This window comes from Lepisma saccharinum, chromosome 14 (genome assembly GCF_977018435.1).
Source record: "Lepisma saccharinum chromosome 14, izLepSacc3.1, whole genome shotgun sequence".
Lineage (NCBI taxonomy): Eukaryota > Metazoa > Arthropoda > Insecta > Zygentoma > Lepismatidae > Lepisma > Lepisma saccharinum.
Genome location: NC_139242.1, coordinates 20,636,140 through 20,654,156, shown reverse-complemented (window position 1 = coordinate 20,654,156; position 18,017 = coordinate 20,636,140). Strand labels below are relative to the sequence as shown.

The window sequence follows — 18,017 nt, the reverse complement described above, 5'->3', positions numbered from 1 at the left end:
AGGCTTTCAAAGTTAAGCGGAAAATTTTACTAGTAAAGTTTGTGTTGTCGTAATCCAAAACTAGTGGAGCTCTTCGAGGTCTGGTTGAAACTCTTTCCGATAGTAACAAAGAGTTAACATAGCGCGCCTGACAAGAAAATTATTTGAGATTTTAACAAAACATTATTGTTTGCAATAATATTAAATTTGTGAACAAGTTTGATATTGATTTAAAAGCAGTTATATTAAACACATTCATGCACAGCCGAATGTTCAAATTCCGTACAGCATACTGTCGTATCGTCTATTTGGACATTTGTATAATTACATTTTAACAATTAACCTAGATCAGGGTGCGAAATCTCCGCAGGTTGGTGGGGGAAGGAGCTGACAGACACACAGATACACATACAGACAGGCAGACACTATATATATATAATGTCATTAAATGGGTCAATTATTAAATAATCAAATTATATTACAAAATATACAATATATTATATCAACTGTCCTTCATTCAAAGTGTAATTGCAAATTGAAGATTTTAATGTACTACTGATGCTATGATGAACAATTATTCGCCTGGGGGGGGGGGGGGTACAAAAATTAAGAGACGTTAAGCAGGATCATAATAGTTTCCTGTATAAAAGTCACATGCTTTATTAATATAGGCTATTTATATACTTCGCGGAGAAGAAATAACAAGTCGGTCTAATTTCTGTGTTCTGGGGATTGCTGGGTTCAGTGTCCTTAGATAAGAGCCTCTTTGTTGTCCGTTCTTTTTGTATGTTTTCGATATTATTCCTGTCAAGTATATTCAAATCCCGAACTAATTGTTTATGTTTGTTCTTAGAACAAAACCTCTCCCCCCGGAAGAGTTTTGTGGTGGGAAATTTCAAGACAAGATCGTTCGTGGGGGAATTCTCCTCTGTCCCCCCCCGGGATTTCGCACCCTGACCTAGATAGGTAGGAGGAGGATGTAAAACATACGAAATATAATGGAGGAAAGCACACTTCTCATTCTGTCTGAACGAGTTTGGACCCAAGCACTATTCTCCAATATGCATCTGATCGTGGGAATTCTCAAATCTCTTCGTTTGGCTACGTTATTTACCTGAGAACCGTCAAACGAGCAAATTAATGACCTTCTACACTATTTTTAGGGTTTAAAGTGGTCTCCCTCCGGGGAGGCAAACAAAAAAGCCAATATTACCGTGTTTTATGAATACTTAAACGCACCCAGAGGCCACTGACCTGGCCACACTGCAATCAATTAACCCAGCAGGGACGTGACAGCGGCCTTAATAAAGGAAATGTCATCTCCTGACGCTGGCTTGTTTGGAAATCGTTAAAAGGTATTTGATATCCGCCTGGTGGGAACGTCTGTCTAACCTTCGGCTCGCTAAATGGTGAATGTTCAACGATCAGCTAGTCAAAGGCATTAGCTCCACCTACATTACTCAAGTGGATCAGACTGTTTGAAATGGAATACATTTTACTACAATGGACCTCGCAAGACATTTTTGTGGAAGGAGTGGAGGCTGCTGATGTAAAGGTGAATAGTATTCGCGATTCAAATTATCTGACATAGGCGCCGACTCCATGGGGCTTAGGGGGGCTCGAGCCCCCCCAATGTTAATGATGTGGGGGCAGAGCCCCCCCAATGTTAATGATGTGAGGGCAGAGCCCCCCAAATAATTTTGATAAGAGGATCTAATGTATTATTTTTCTTCTCTTGTAAAGTTTATTCTGAATTGTGCCACATGAACTTAACTTTAAATACATATTTGAAATGTTCTAGACCATCAACTTTGGGGGGCTGAGACCGCTGAACCATCAACTTTGGGGGGGGGGGGCTATGACCGGAGACAGCAAAACACATGACTTAATTACTATATACTAAGTATATAATTATTATTTACTATTTTACATATATTAATCAGAGACATAATGAATTTAGCCAACGACTTGTTAAAGACTGTTTGGGAATCCCCTAAAAGAATGCAAATATTTACGAATATTATTGATGTGAATGAGAAGGCTGGCCATACTGGACTGAGTCCACTTTGTCCTCGTCAGTGGACGTTGAGAGCCTCCAGTGTGCAACAGATCTTAAGGAACTATGAAAACCTTCTCAAATTTCTTGAGAAATTTTCTGAAGAAGATTCTACTGACGCAGCATCAAAATGTGCTGGATACCTGGAGACAATGCTTCACTTCAAGACATTTTTCTTTCTCTCCCTCTACTGCCATGTGATGGGTCCAATAGAAGAGGTAAACTGTAAGATTCAGTTTCCACGCATTGGTGCTACAGAAGTGGAATCAAAACTAAAATACTTGACTGACATCTTTCAAGAAAAGCGAATGGGTTTTGAGCAGTTCTGGCTGAAATGCACAGAGGGCATATCAAGCCTCGTTGATGAGCCAGAATTGCCCCGGCAACGTCACGTCCCTAAGAGACTTGAAAATCCTGATGCTGCCAAACATCACAAGTTCTACACTCCAAAATAGTATTATAAATCAATATACACTGACGTGTGTGACACAGCAAAATCATGTGTTAAACAAGGACATGAATGTACAGGACTACAAAAAGTAACAGCCGTAGAGAAAGAATGCATCTCATCTGTGAACAGTTGCACAACAAACTTTCAGCAAACGCGAGAATTCTTTCGGCAAGATTTGGATGCCGATAGGCTCTCCTTACACATGTCCATGCTTGGTGTTATCGCCAAACAGAAGAAAGTGGTTCTAACTACCATGCGTGACATAAGGAAGTTTCTTTTGCAAGATACCACCCTCCAGGAGCCAAATTCATGGTCCTCCGCACTGTGCCAGTGACGACAGCCACAGCCGAAAGGTCATTCAGTGCTATTAGCCGACTAAAGACATATTTGAGATCTACAATGACGCAGAAGAGACTAAGCAGCTTGGCGGTACGAGTACTCCACATACATCAAACTGTGCTTGATAATTTGGACCTGAGACCGCTCGTTGATGAGTTCATAAAAAATAACCCACTTGCGTAGAGCAACTTTTGCTTTATTTTTAAATCATGTTCATATGTTTTTGTTGTTTATGTCACTTTATATCTTAGTGTACATGCTATTTTTTTATTATTGCAAAATTAAATTTAAAAAGTAATATATTGTAGCAAGAACAAACAAGTAAAACTATTTTCCTGCGATTTGTGTTAGCATTTATGTAAATAATTAAATAAAACTGTTAAATATTCATTATTTGCAACCCATCACATGTCTGTTGCGGACATTAAAACACACCCATGCCCTCGCCGGGACTCGAACCCGAGACCTCTGGATCAAAGCGAGTTGAGTCGACCACCCAACACGCTCGGCTACCGAGGCCAGCATAAAACTGTTAGGTTGGTCTCTTAACCCTCGGATGCATGTCACTTTTTTTTTACAACTTTACATATGTGGGGTCAATTTGACCCCAATGCAATTATGCATTGAAATAAGTACGACAGAGTAAATAGTTCAGCTATTATGGTTTATTGATCAATAATTTCTCTGAATATAACATAGGAAACAATTACCCTTTTATTATTATTATTTAAGCCCCCCCCAAAAATAACAATGTATTGCCAATTCACTGTTCTACATATTAATGGTAGTTACACTTCGCTCGCAATCATCAGAACTTCAGTTGACCTGAGAAACAGTATTTTAGAGATAACACAATACAGCACTAAATATTATTTTATCTAGAACAAATAAATTTTAAAAAATAAAAATAAAAAATAATAAAAAAGGAATAGAAAGAAGAATGTGTCGGCCTCTCATGGCAATTAAATACACCTCACTCACATTCTGAGCACACCACAATCACACTGCTGTGGACCTTGCACACAGGTTTCCCACATCTTCTGCAACGTTCCGTCGTCTTCCTGTCCTCTTGTCTTGTGCAGACCTGGCATCTTACTCTTTTCTTTGAAGATCTATCATCCAGTCTCTGTGCCTGACTTACTACGCCGCAAAGTTTCATTGCCTCGGTTACTGGTTTCTTCAGGTTCAAGCTTTGGAACCTCCTTCGCATGTGAGGAAGAATCAACTCATTCGCCAACTCGATAAGGAACATACGGCGTCTGTGACTGACGCCTGAATGGTAATCAGAATGCTGTGACAAGTAGCATGTGTATGCATTGAGAACGCCTACATTGATTACTTTATAGAAGAGGGCCATTGGCCATCGATGTGTCTGTCTTGTGCAGGTGTATGTTTGAACAAGTTTGTCCATGGCGTCCACTCCAATCTTTGTTTGGTTGTAAAACTTTATGATTTCTGGCTTCTTCTTAGAATCATAATCATCAATGTGTATGTCATGACGCATGCTGCTGAGTAGAATGAATTTCTTGTTTATCTTCGGCACGTAGCTTACCAGGGTCTCATTCTCATGGAAGGCGAATTGTGATGTGCACGGCTCTCTTGTCTTGATATTGGTAAGTGCAGGTGGGATTTGACGTTTGTTTTTCTTTACTGTTCCAACAATGGTTACATTTTGTAACAGGAGATCATTAGCCAGGCCATGAGTTGTGAAAAATTGGTCAGTTGTGATATTTCTTCCAGAGTTCCGCAGTGTGTAGCAGTTTCTTCACGACGTTGCTGGCCAGGTTCTTTTGAACTGGCTCTCCTGACTGTCGTCCCAAGTAGATTAGACAGTCTTTGGCGTCGCACAGCCAGAAGATCTTGATGTCGTATTTGGCCGGCTTACTTGGCATGTATTGCACGAACTTGCATCTCACATTGAAAGTCACTAACTGTTCATCAATCGTAAGAAAGGTGCCGGGTACCATGATTGTGCTACAGTTTTTGATAAAAAGTGTTCAGATATATCGAAATGCAGCCATGTGATCAGTCTCCAGACGTGCAGGTCCAGTATGTTCGTCATCAGATCAGAGCAGTCTTCTGATGTCTTCGAAACGATTTACTCTAAAGGTTGCTTTGTACTTCGGGTTGGAGAATTTGTTGAGAAAAAGCTCACAAACAGGAACATCCCAACTTCTCTCAGTTGGCCTCGATCCGCACCAAATACATCTGCGCATGCGCACTTTGCGTTTGCAGTGAGTTATGGCAGGGTGGGTGGTTGTCCTTGAAATGATTGCCTTTAGTTTGGGCATAATTGAACATAATATGTAGAATCAATTTCCCTTTATGAATGTTTTCATGCTGTTTTCAGGCTGGGGTCAAAATGACCCCACACATGGAAAGGAGGGGTATTGTTAAAAAAACGTTTAAAATATAATTTAAAATAAATTGTAAGGAATTTATTTATACATGTTCCTATAGCTGAAGTAGCATGGTAAGATGTCACAGAAAATCAGAATTTTTTATTTAGATTTTATTATAATACCAGGAAATAAACAGACAGTGGGGTCAAAATGACCCTACACATGCATCCGAGGGTTAATGTAAATACATACTTTTCAATAAAAATGTTAATTGTTATCTAAAAAACAAATGAGCAGACACAAAAGACATAAAGAGACTTTGAAACATTTTCTAAATGTTTTTCCTGTTACATTTCATTTGCATGAGGAATATAATAGCTGTTTAAAAACTGCTATACGAGGACGTAATTTTTATTTTTAAAAAAAGGGAGTGAGTGAGTCATTCATTCATTTATTTCAGTGATCAGAGCCCCCCCAATAATTTTGACAAGTCGGCGCCCCTGTTATCTGATATGCCATCTGGTGAGATTTTCGGGAACTGCTACAGGAAGCTACAAGAACACAGATAAGGGAAGCCACGAGGATAAACCAAGCAAGCTTGTAAACCTCGCCTGCGCCATATATTGAATAGACTTCATTAGGATATTGACGTGTGGAAACCACGACGATGAATATAATATAATTGAGAAGTGTTTTATTTGCTACAGAGCAAGGTCCAGGCTTAGGTTGCTCTAGGGTGGAGGGAAAGCACATACCCTGTCGGTTCATAACCTTAAGGAATACAGCGGCAAGGAGGATCTCATTCGACTTACGAACGATATGGAGTACACAACAACCTATGACCGATTAAGTTGACTGACAAATTGGACAGAAGTGGTGGACATCTTCCTATCTTAGAATAGAAGGTTGATATATATATATATATATATATATATATATATATATATATATATACACACACACACTTTGTAGTTAGATAGATGGAGGGAAGGAGAGGGAGGGAGGGGGGGGGGGAGAGAGAGAGAGAGCACAACGTACATGTTAGTTTTTTTAAAAAAATGCCCGTAGAATATCGATCACGAGAGCTGTACAAAAATCATTCCGTCATCAAAGTACCCTTTATCGATGGCGTATGGTTGATTGAGTTGGTGTTTTAAGTCCACTTTATGCACAGTAAGGATAATCGGTACTGGACCTACAGTTTAAAGTGGGATCCGAACCACCATGTGCCTCCACCGGGTATCGAACTCGGGACCCCTTCATTACAAGGCGACGACGTTACCACTGCGCCATCGAGGAGGCCCGCCCGCTAGCACCAGAAGCCCATTCACCCATATAAATAATATTTGTGTAACACTATCGATATTGTGCTGACGTCCATGGCGGAGTGGTAATCTCAGCGAGCTACGACGCCAAAGGTTACGGGTTCGAATCCCGGCCTGAGCGTAGGTTTTCTTTTGTGAGTGTCCCTTCATCAATTTTATCATCCTTATCTTCGCGACTAACCAAAAGTAGCAGAAAAGCGAAAATGCACTTAATCAACAACTACGCGGATTGTGTTTACCCTCATCTCGTTCGAACGGAATAAATTCGTTTGTTAAAAGCATGGAAATCACACCATCCAGCTCTACGTCAGATGGAAAGCAAGCGAACGGGTGAGAATGTCTGACGGGGAAGAACGTTCATCAGTGAACGAGTGGGCTAAGGTCAAGCACTTCATCCACTCGGAGTGTGTGCCCAGTAACTCGACGAATTCCGCGAAAGAGTCTTGGATAGGCTACTTCCCTTTTATCTCTCTGTTACGAGCTATTCGAACACCAATTTGAAATCAATGAAAGTAGACACCCCTTGAACTACTTCTTGTCCGCAGTTTTGTTTCCGCCTCATTTATTTTTAACTTTCATCACAATATGTACAGTGGGATCCATGAGTATTACCGTGCAAATTGTCCAACCATGTTCGTGCACTTTATTTGACCCAATAAGACCTTCAAAAGAAAACTCAAAACAAGCTGTTGACAACTTCTGCACCAGCATACATAAAAATCCATCGCTTAAAAACACATAGGATGTAAGAGAAAAATTAATGAAAATAGTCATGGACAATTTGTACGACAATACTCATGGATCCCACTGTACAGCCACGGATACTTCTGGGTTGTAACAATTCCATTGACTTTGAATGGGATTGTTACAAGTCAGAACTGTCCGTGACTGTACATAACGGAAATGTAAGAATTTCTGTAGGTTGTTTCGGTGTGAGAAAACCTTACATCTAGATCGGGAAGCAAAAGTTTCTTTTTAAATATTAAATATTATGCACAGAGGCTAATTACATAACTTTGTGTCATCACCAGAAATGGCAAATGCGAAGTAAAATAAACCAAATGAATCAATCAATTAATGTACATGACATCGCTGTATCTGAAAAGCGTGCATCTTTTAGAAATTTAAGTTAAACACTAACAACATAATCGGATTTTGAATAATAAGTTTATTTTCATCACTTTGTCAGCATGGTGGAAAGGAGTCTTAAAAATTAAGTTGTTTCCTTACGAAATCTAATGGAACGCACCAATTGAAGTTATCCATAAACATGTCCGTAAGCAGGAAAAATTTTCTGGGGGAGGGGGTTCACTCATAATTGTTCACATGGGCGTCGCAAGAAATTTGAATAGAAATAATAACAATAACAATTGTTAATATAATAATAATAATAATTTTTTAAATTTTGTGAACTTATTAATTCGAAACGTACGTATTATTATTAATATTGCTATCCTTATATCCTTGAGGAAACTTTTCTACTCTATCCATCAGAAGTGTGAATATGCAGTACAACTGTTTTTATTTATTTATTTTACGTTTCATGCAGTGTGTACTAAAATGCACAGTTTTTATATTTTGTTATTAATTTTTAGGTACCTCAAGAAGAAAGCTTTAAAAGTAAGAGATAAATTTTAGTCATAAAGTTTATGTTGTTTGACCATTCACATAAAACTTAATTTTTGGAATTTTGAAAACTGTGGATCCTGTTATTAAATGGTAAAACATAATTTGGTGGCTGTGTGGTAACCTCAATTGTTTCGATCTAACGCAGTTTCTCTTTGGTTATTCTGTTCGAATACTAACTAACTGGACTTTATTTCCATTATTCACAATAAAAGTAACAAGCGTTCTACAATTTTGTAATTTGCAATAAACGATGCCAATTTGGGAGGGAGGTTCTATGTACCAGTTGGATCCCACTTTCAGAAGCTCATATTGTCCCTATACTTACCAAACAGCATTATATACAACCACTATGCACTATACAAGTATGTGTTTTATAGGACCGCATAATTTACATGTACTATATCGAACCGCTGGGTGAAGGATAGTGAACGTAACTCTCTACGAAGCTGGATATACTAGGTTTGAATTATAAAAGGGGAATTTAAAAGTTGGAACGGAAATTTTGGGACAATCACAAGGGAATTTTCAGTCTGATCCAGGAACAGCACTGGAAAGAGGACAGCAGAAGTGAAAATGAAGGGGCGGGCTGCTATTCTGAGAATTAAATCAGTTTCCCTTAAATTTCAGAATTCAAAATGTTTGAAAATTCTAACTCGATCATTCCAGGATTGTCTCCCTGTTGTATTTTTGTGAAACTGCGAACAAATGTTTGAAAATGTGTTACAAATTTTGGTTTTTGAACTTCCATTAATCCAACATGCCAGACTTTTCGGTGGGGGGGGGGGTTAAACCCTTCCTCTAAATACGGCCATGTCCATAAACCCTTCGTCCATGGATAAGTCCCTGCATAGCAACATGTTGGCGGAAGACTGATTTCTGTTCAGGCGCCTCGACGCAAGGACAAAGGCTCTACCCTTTTGCCCATGTTGACTCATTGGACATGGCCGTTTGAGGATGAATGCGTTTCCAGAGCACGTGTCTGATTGGCTGTGGCGAGCAGGTGTTGTTGTTGTTATTGCGAGATCTGCGGGAGGGATCTCGAGGTGGTCTGTTAAGGTCGACGACCGGATCACATCGATTTTTACGCGTCGCGACGACGACTGAACTTCACTTTCCCCCCAGGAATTGCGAACGGTAATGGTCACTCTGGCACGGCCCGTACGACCGGGCCGCGGAGATACGGTGTCGGCGGTAGGAGTTATGTCCTCTTCTTTCGATGGCGCCGAATACAATGGAATCAACCCTTAGGCCATAATGTATGGCCAGGGACGCGAACATTTGGCTATCTCTCTTCTCAGGAATCAGACTTACTTCCGTATTATCTACCTCGATTCTGAAGGGATTCCCCCATTTTCAATCTCTGCTAATCCAATCACGGAGCGAATTTCGGGAACGACGCCAGAATTCCCAAACGCATGGGTTAGGGTGTAGAGTGTTGAGATGAAAAGTTCCTGAATGGGATTTTTTCCCCTGAAAATTTGAGGTTGGGTTATAAATTAAATAAAATTTAAATTAGTTGAATAAAAACTAGGCATATTCACTATATCTTATTTCCGGCGAGGCCTGAAGTTTTTGTTTTGTCAGTAGGCATTGGTCGGACAATTAGGTCCTAACTCTCGTTGACACAATTTTAAACAATGAACAGAGAAGAGCCAGAATAAAGACAGAAGGATGACAATAAGGAAGGGGTTCAGAGGAAGGATAATTATATAATCTTATAAACATAAAGTTAACCAAAATTGAAAGCGATATGTGGAAATGGGAAAATAAAATCAAACCATGACGAAGAGGGTTAAAAACTCTTTCAGGTTCTATTTGGTCTAGGAAAACTTAGGATAAATGTTTATAGTTTTTTATTCGACACTAATTGTTTTTTCGCGCTACGACCCAGGGGTCCCGGGTTTGAATTCATACCTTGGCATGGGTGTTCTTTGTGAGTAACCCGTTATCAATTTCATCATATCAACACCCATCATCACCGTCGCGATAACCCAAAGTGGCAGAAAACAACGCTAAATAAAAAAAAGTTTTTTCTTCCATAATCCTCTGAAAACAAGTTCATTTCTACATTTCAACTTCCGATTCAAGTAAAAACAAGGTTACGAATCGGAACTAAAATGGCCAGGAATATTTTATTTACACATTATGAACACAATATTCGAAATGTTTACACCGCATGCAAGACAGGGTTCTATGAAATAAATAGGAAAGACTAACCTCCTGAAATGGCAACAGCAGAAACTCTTCCGTGTTCACGACTTCCTGGAAATTCTGGAGAGCAAACTTGTGCGAACGACGATGAAGTTCCTTGCAAGCATGAGCATCTGTGGAAAAATTTAAGGACATGAAGTAATAATTTTATATTCTCAACAAATATACTGTGCAATTATGAATTCAATACGAACACACATGCACTCTGTTATGTGTAAAACAGTTGCCAGCTTCATGCGGTTTTCAAAATATCCCCTTATGGGTACGCAACCTGCAATGCACTACAGGTAAGCGGGTGGAAGACAATTCAGGATACTGACTACAAAAACTTTCATTAATCTAATATGGCTCAGTGAAGAGCAAAAGTGGGTTTTAGTTCATCAAAGCTCGTTTTGAGTCCACTCTATGCATACATAGGCTTGTCAGGACTGGACCTACAGTTTTACGTAGGATTCGAACCACTATGTATCGAACCACCGGGTATCGAAACCCCTACAGTCCTGAGCCCAACAACCACTAAGCGTAAAAGATGTAATAATCGCAGTTTGAAAACCGCACAAAACCTGGAACTTTCCTACTGGAACATAGGGCATCCACGAAGCGTCTCCACCTCGCTCTGTTGCATGCGATCTCCTTCATTTCTCTCAAAATTTTCTCCTGTTCTTCTTCTTCTTCAATAGTACGTCTCCATGAGCTTTCGGGCCTTCCCCTTTTTCTAGCACCTTGAGGATTCCAATCAACTACTTGTTTCTCGATTGGATTGTCTGCTATCCTTAGTGTGTGTCCTATCCAGTTCCATTTTCTTCTTTTAATTTGGTTTTTAATCTGATCTTCTGATGCTAGTGTCCAAAGTTCTTGATTTGGGATTACTTCTGGCCAATGTACATTTAATATTCTCCTGAGACATCTGTTAATGAAAACTTGTAATCTGTTTGTGATTTCGTTTGTGACTCTCCAGGATTCTGCTCCATATAGCAAAACTGATTTGACGTTGCTTCCAAAAATCTTTAACTTTGTTTCTGTAGTTATAACCCTACTCTTCCATATTGGATAAAGTTGCATAAAGGTCCCGTTAGCTTTTTTGATGTGTTGTTTTACATCATCTCCTACCATCAAAGCATGCATTTTTATTTAAACTGCCAGTCGTGTACGTTAATATATTTTCCAGAATTCGACGTTTTAATTAGAAAGATTCGTCAAAAAGGATGGTGACTCCACGACCAGCCCCCTCCAAAATTTGGATTGAATTTGTTTGTTTGAGTCCTCTTTATGCACAGAAAGGGCTAACCGGGACTGAACCTACAGCTTAAAGTGGAATCCGAACCACTGTGCCATGTGCCTCCACCGCGCATTGAACCCGGGGTCCCGTAATTACAAGCCGACGACGTTATCCAAACTTCGCGTCTGACACTGTCTGCAAACAATTTTTTCGTTGGCTCTACGCGGCAGTTTAAAAATTGCGTGTGCAATATCGATCACGAGAGCTGTGCAAAAACCATTCCGACATCAAAATACCCTTTATCGCAGGCGTATGGTTCGGTGAATTTAACGCCAGACACCTATTCTTCGCGTATCATTGATCACACGGCTACCGAGGACGAAGGGGTCCATAGATAGATGCCGAGCGAAGCCGGGGTAGCCAAGCGAAAGAATGTCACTGCTTATATTGTCCCCTGGCAGATGGCAGAAATGACGCAGAAAATTAACGACTTCGGTGGCAAATTACTAAATGCCCTCTTTAGCTCTGGGATCAGCTTTCATGCCATTCGTCTCTGAAGGCGCCAACAGTAATTTATGTCGTGAAGATGTCGAATAGCATTTTATCGGGAAGTAGCAGTATCATAGCAGTCCGAACTTACTCACATGGAGATTTATCAGATCTAAGGTTTATGAATGTACGGTCAATGACAGCAAAGTTGGTAACAGGGTGGCAGAGTTGACATCTTTCAAAACCATGAAGATTTTTTTTTATTTTTACATGGTGGAGGTTATTTGATTTGATTTTTGTTATTTCACCTTTCTGCAACTTTTGGCTAATCGTGACGATGAGGATGAGTGATGAAATTGATGAAGGAACACACGAAGAACATCCATATTCAGACCAGGATTCGAACCTTGGTGTCGTAGCGCGCTGTGGTAACCACTTCGCCACGGAAGTCGGCCATGGAAGTGGAGTTACCTTTATGTGGTTATGCGGAGTTGCGGGTTCAATTCCCCATGGAGACACACTACGCCGCGATTCAGATCGCACTTAAACTGTAGATCTAGTCCTGATTAGCCTATGTGAGCGTAAGGTGAACTTAAAACAATCTTCGACAATAGTTTGTCATTGAGGGTCTTCCTGATAGCATAGTGGTATCGCCATCGCTTCGTAATCAAGGGGTCTCGGGTTCGATACCCGGTGGAGGCACATAGTGGTTCGGATTCCAATTTAAGCTGTAGGTGCAGTCCCGATTAGCCTTTCTGTGCATAAAGTGGAGGTTAAAACAATAACATTACGCAGGTATGGGTACGCCGACCTTCGTGGCGGGATGGTTAACACAGAGGTCCCGGGTTCGAATTCCTTCTGGGCATAGGTATTCTTTGTGAGTGTCCCTTCACCAGTTTCATCATACTTATCATCATCCCTCTTCGTCGTCGCGATTAGCCAAAAGTGGCAGAAAAAAGACACTAAGTAACAAATAGCAAGTCAAATCATCAATTATTCTCAGCGATTAGCCAAAGGTAGCTGAAAAGGTAAGTAAAATAAACGAAATCAATGAATCAATCGCATTCATTGAAGTGGCTAGTGGCTGCGTGGACACCCTGTATAAGGGAACAAAAAAAAAAGTTATGGCTTCTAAACTTTCTTCTTTAAGGGCGAGTACTCCGCAGATGAAGAAATTCGTCCGGGGGGGGACTGGACTGGCTACTCGGGAAGATTAACAGACCTTTCAGGCTCCTGCGAATCGATAGGAGGCTGCATCTGTATCTATTGTGAAGCGGCGAGAACAAGGGGAATATAGGGCAGCCAGCCTTCGGAGGAACTCCTGGAGTGGATCCACTTCGCGCCTAATGGAATGGCGACATTAACCGCGGCGCCACAATTGGGTCAATCACGTAAGCGGGGAAAGTAGGTTTGATCCACGGGGATTTCGCAGCCCGCTGGAAGACGACGGGGTTAACGCGCCCAAGGTTGTCTACGAGCTAGTCTCTGAAACGGCGAAACTTCTACACATGCCGAAAGGGTCGAGCACACATCAGTTAAAGGCTATCGAGGCCAGTGGTACCGGCAGACTTTGAATTATAACGAGTGGATTAAGTGAAGCTCACAGGATCACTAATTACAAAATTAGATCTATTTACCTTTCTTTAGAATAATGCACGTAAGGAAATTATGCCTTTAACATTTATTGTTATGAGGATAATGCTTGTGTTGTTATTTCATTGTTATTACAAGTTGCCCACTGCGAGTTAATAAATTGGTACTTGAAATTCTTTACTTTACAGACAAGTAAGTACACGAACAAACGTTGTTTTGCAATTAATCGGTCTGTTTGAGAGATTTCTTTGATAAAAAAATGTCAAAAATTCACAATCATGTTTTGCGACTCTCTCAGCTTTAATTTATTTACGGAGAACATTGTTTGGTGTTTTCGCTAATCTCAACCATGAGGATTTTAAGTGAGACAGTCACGAAGAAACATTCATTCCCTGGCCGAATCAGGAACTTAAAATTGCATGTCTATACCATTTAACGCGTCAGGTGTCTGGCATTCTAACCCAGTGCGTGTAGAAACCAGGAGAATGTTTTTTTAGGCCATAGAGTTTCCTCACTAAATGCCTTAACATGCAATCATCGAAATCTTGATTTTATTTTTTCAAAAATGACTTCAGGTGTTTTGAAAAATGTTAAGCAAGATATGGACAGTCTACTGTTGGTACCGTATGATTGGTTAGAAAATTGTTGCTGTTCGATGTCCATCCTTACCTATCTCATACACGACTTCTCCAAACTACATTTTCGGTAGAAAATGTGTCAAAGCGACACGGAGAGTGCTCCCAGGAGGTATACACACATTTGGAACCTCAGTGGTGTTAAACTGTATTGATTGCAACCAATTATCTGTGATATTTGTACACGACTGAGGTTACTCTTTGTCCAAAATGTTGTGTGGACATTCTAGGACCACTGTCTGTCGCTTTAACAACTTTAACAGTACATGTGTAGTTATTCAACAAAGTTAAACCGGCGACGAAAACAACATTGATTGGGCAATTTTTTGCTTACAACGTTCCTGCACTTTGTTTTATGTTATGCAGTGTTCAAGCATTAAACGCTTACACCAATGAAGCTAGGGAGAACCACTATCCTAGCATCAGAACAATTCCATTAAAAGAGAATACGAGAGAACGAAAATAGGGATTGGACATTTGCCTATTATTGTCTTTGTTGTAGGCTATTCCCATCGCCATTTCCTAAGGATCCTAAATACCTATTTCAATGCACACACTCACCTGCAAAACTCCTTATTCCCAAGCAATTCGAAGGATGAAGCTGACGCATCAAGAATTTACAACATGCGTCTCGTACAGACGAAACTTGCAGCAAACTAGAAGCCGGCAGCAAAACCTGCAAATAAAATTTTCTTTTAAAAGAAATAATCGAAATTGTGTTCTATATAGATATATTAACTTCTTTTTTCTCTAAATTCAATAAGTATTAAAATGACATATTAAGTAAGTCAATTACTTTAAGTTAGACTACAAACACTTAAAAGAAATTAGATAAAATTAAAAACAATTCTGAAGTATTTTATATTATTTAATAAATAGATTCTACTTATTAGTCATAAAAATAAAAGTCCAATAAATAATATTATTAGCCCACTATTATAATTTATTTATAAATAAGATGTCTGATAGTTTTGCAGCGACTACAGAAAAAGCGAAGCTCCTCTAGAAATGATTGCAAATACAACACTACTTTGAAAGATGTTGAATTACTTTCAAATACTGATAAAGGACCTATGAGAAACATAATGAAATGTTTTAATTGGGATGTGTATGTAGATTGGGAAGTGTAAATTTTGATGATTTCTGAACAATTGAGTAAATCCAAATAGAAACTTTCCCACATGTAAAATACGTAATAAGCATAATACAGAATTCTTGTAAATAGCAATACTGCAGAACATTCCTTCTCCAGCGTCAATGATGATCAAATTACAAATATATGTCTAGCCGACCTCCGTGGTGGAGTGGTTAGCACAGAGCGCTACGACGCCAACGGTCCTGGTTTCGAATCTTGGCCTGGGCATGGGTTTTCTTTGTGAGTGTCCGTTCATCAATTTCATCACTCATTCATATCTTCACGATTAGCCAAAAGTGGCACAAAAGCGAAGTAAAGTAAACCAAATCAATGAATTCATCTTCATCGTCGCGATTAGCTTAAAATGGAAGAAAACACACACACATAAAACAATTTTACACATTTCTCGCTTCCGTAGTCAAAACCACCATTATTTTTCCTTATCCATTATGCATTTATCAGCCCACCACTTAACGTAGAAGTCTATCGTCTATTAACGAATATAAAAGTCTCGTTTCTGAAATCAATGTGCAAGAAGATGACAAACACAGCATGAAGATTTACTACCAATGGCGAAATCTATGGAGAACCAAGAAGACTGAGGAAAATCTCCTCCCAACTTACATTTGTATGGAAATTAGTTCCAAAAACGAGGGGGGATGGAGTGGAGCCACACAAGTTGAAAGGATGAGGGTAAAGTATGAGGAGATGAGAAAGGGACGGCTATTTTCCAGCGTCATGGTTTCTGTTATACTCTAGGGAGCTCAGAAAAGAAACTGCTTCGTGGTATTTCATTGTACCTTTAAGGAAATATATGGGGCTTGATGCGTTCACATATGTGGGAAACTACAAACGCATAGAGAACCTCTCACATGGTAATATGAGATGGGATTGCAACATTACGTATTATTGAAGCAAATTTACACAAAACTTGCTGCATGAGTTTTGCACAAAATGTTATGGAAGCGTTGAGTAGGCATGGCAACGAAACTTAGATATACTCGACTTGTGAATTTAATGTTAGCCTTTCTCATTTTTAACATAATCGTCATTTTCCTACTATTATCAAGGTTAAATTTATAAACGAATAAGAAATATGGAGAGAATGTGTAAGAAATAAAATGAAGTTGGAAATATATTATTCGTACATTAAACGCAATGTGCATATTTGTTATATAATTTGTATTCGTATTTTTGTTAATTTACGTCGCTTTTCTGCCACTTTTGGATAATAGCGATGATCAGGATGAGTGATGAATAGATGAAATTGATGAAAGGACACTCACAAGGAACACACACGCCCAGGCCGGGACTCGAACTCGGGAATTTCGGTGGCGAGATCGAAAGTAGGCCATTTAATGCTCTCGCTCTGTGTGTGCATAACATTGCCGCCAACCTCCATGGCGGAGTGGTTAACATAGAGCGCTACGACACCAGGATACCGGATTCGAATTGCGGTCTGGCATGGGTATTCTCTGCGAGTGTCCCTTCATCAATTTCATCATAGCATCACTCATCGTCTGGATTAGCCAAAATTGGCGGAAAAGAGACGCCAAATAACATAAATCAAATCAAATATATAATCTCCTATTTATTGACAAAAACTAACTAACTAACTCTCTAGCCTTCCTGAACCCGAAGGTTCATGGCTGCAGCAACACAGGCCTTCCATCTGTCCCTATTTTGAGCAAGATCTATATACTCTTTTCCATCTATACAGATTTCCTTTAGGTCCATCTCAACTTTATGCCTACGTTTTCATCCTGGCCTTCCTACAGGTCTCTTACCATCAGGTTTCCCAAAAAGAATCCTGTGTAAACTCTTCTTTCCTCTCCCATTCGTGCCCCATGGCCTGTCCATCTAAGTCTTCCTGATTTAATTATTCTAATAATATCTGGACATGAATGCATATTATCCAGTTGTAAATTATGTAACCTTCTCCACTCACCTGTCTCCTCATCTCTTTTAGGTCCAAATATTTTACTAAGGATCTTATTTTCAAATACTCTCAATTTATGTTCCTCTTTCAATGTAAGGGACCAAGTTTCGCAGCCACATAATATTACAGGTAAAATTACTGTTTTGTATATTTTAACTTTTAGTTTCTTAGATATTAAACTAGAAGATAAAAGTTTATGAAGAGAAAAGTAACATGCATTTCCTGAATTAAGCCTACTTTTTATTTCCTCTTTAAAATAATTTTCATTTGTTAGTATTACTCCTATTTATTAACAACACTGGATAATATCCAAAAGAGGTAGGTTAGCGGTTAGTATATAATTCGAGTTACATCTATACTCTATTGAATTTTATTTCTTACGTATTCTCTCATTTTCTTCGTTGTAATTACTGTAATCATACATAAATCCATACTTCCATCAATCATAGTAAATCGTTCAAGTTTATTTTCTTGCGGAAAACCACCACCTATACAGAATATATAGAAATAAATATGGTTCTTACCTGAACATTGTCCTCGGATATCATGATCTCCCCCGTATACGCATAGTCTATTAACTGCTGCAGGGCTGACGGGTCCACATCGTGCAACGTCACCTCACTCAACGTTTTCTCCACCATGTCATCTGCAAAGGAAAGACCACGTTGCCTTGAG

The 18,017-nt window shown here is 39.4% G+C and overlaps 1 protein-coding gene across 7 annotated transcripts in view; it reads right to left on the bottom strand.

Annotated features, from left to right (window-relative positions):
* LOC145998712 (kelch-like protein 17) overlaps nt 1–18,017 on the bottom strand; it is a 172,028-nt gene that overhangs the window by 31,372 nt on the left and 122,639 nt on the right. For all 7 annotated transcript variants that reach the window (XM_083135211.1, XM_083135214.1, XM_083135210.1 and 4 more), the window contains exons 4-6: nt 17,867–17,988; nt 14,830–14,944; nt 10,339–10,445 (exon numbers count right to left, since the gene is read on the bottom strand). In XM_083135211.1, the coding sequence (XP_082991337.1) occupies nt 10,339–10,445; nt 14,830–14,944; nt 17,867–17,988 (344 nt within the window). The remainder of the gene's footprint in view (nt 1–10,338; nt 10,446–14,829; nt 14,945–17,866; nt 17,989–18,017) is intronic.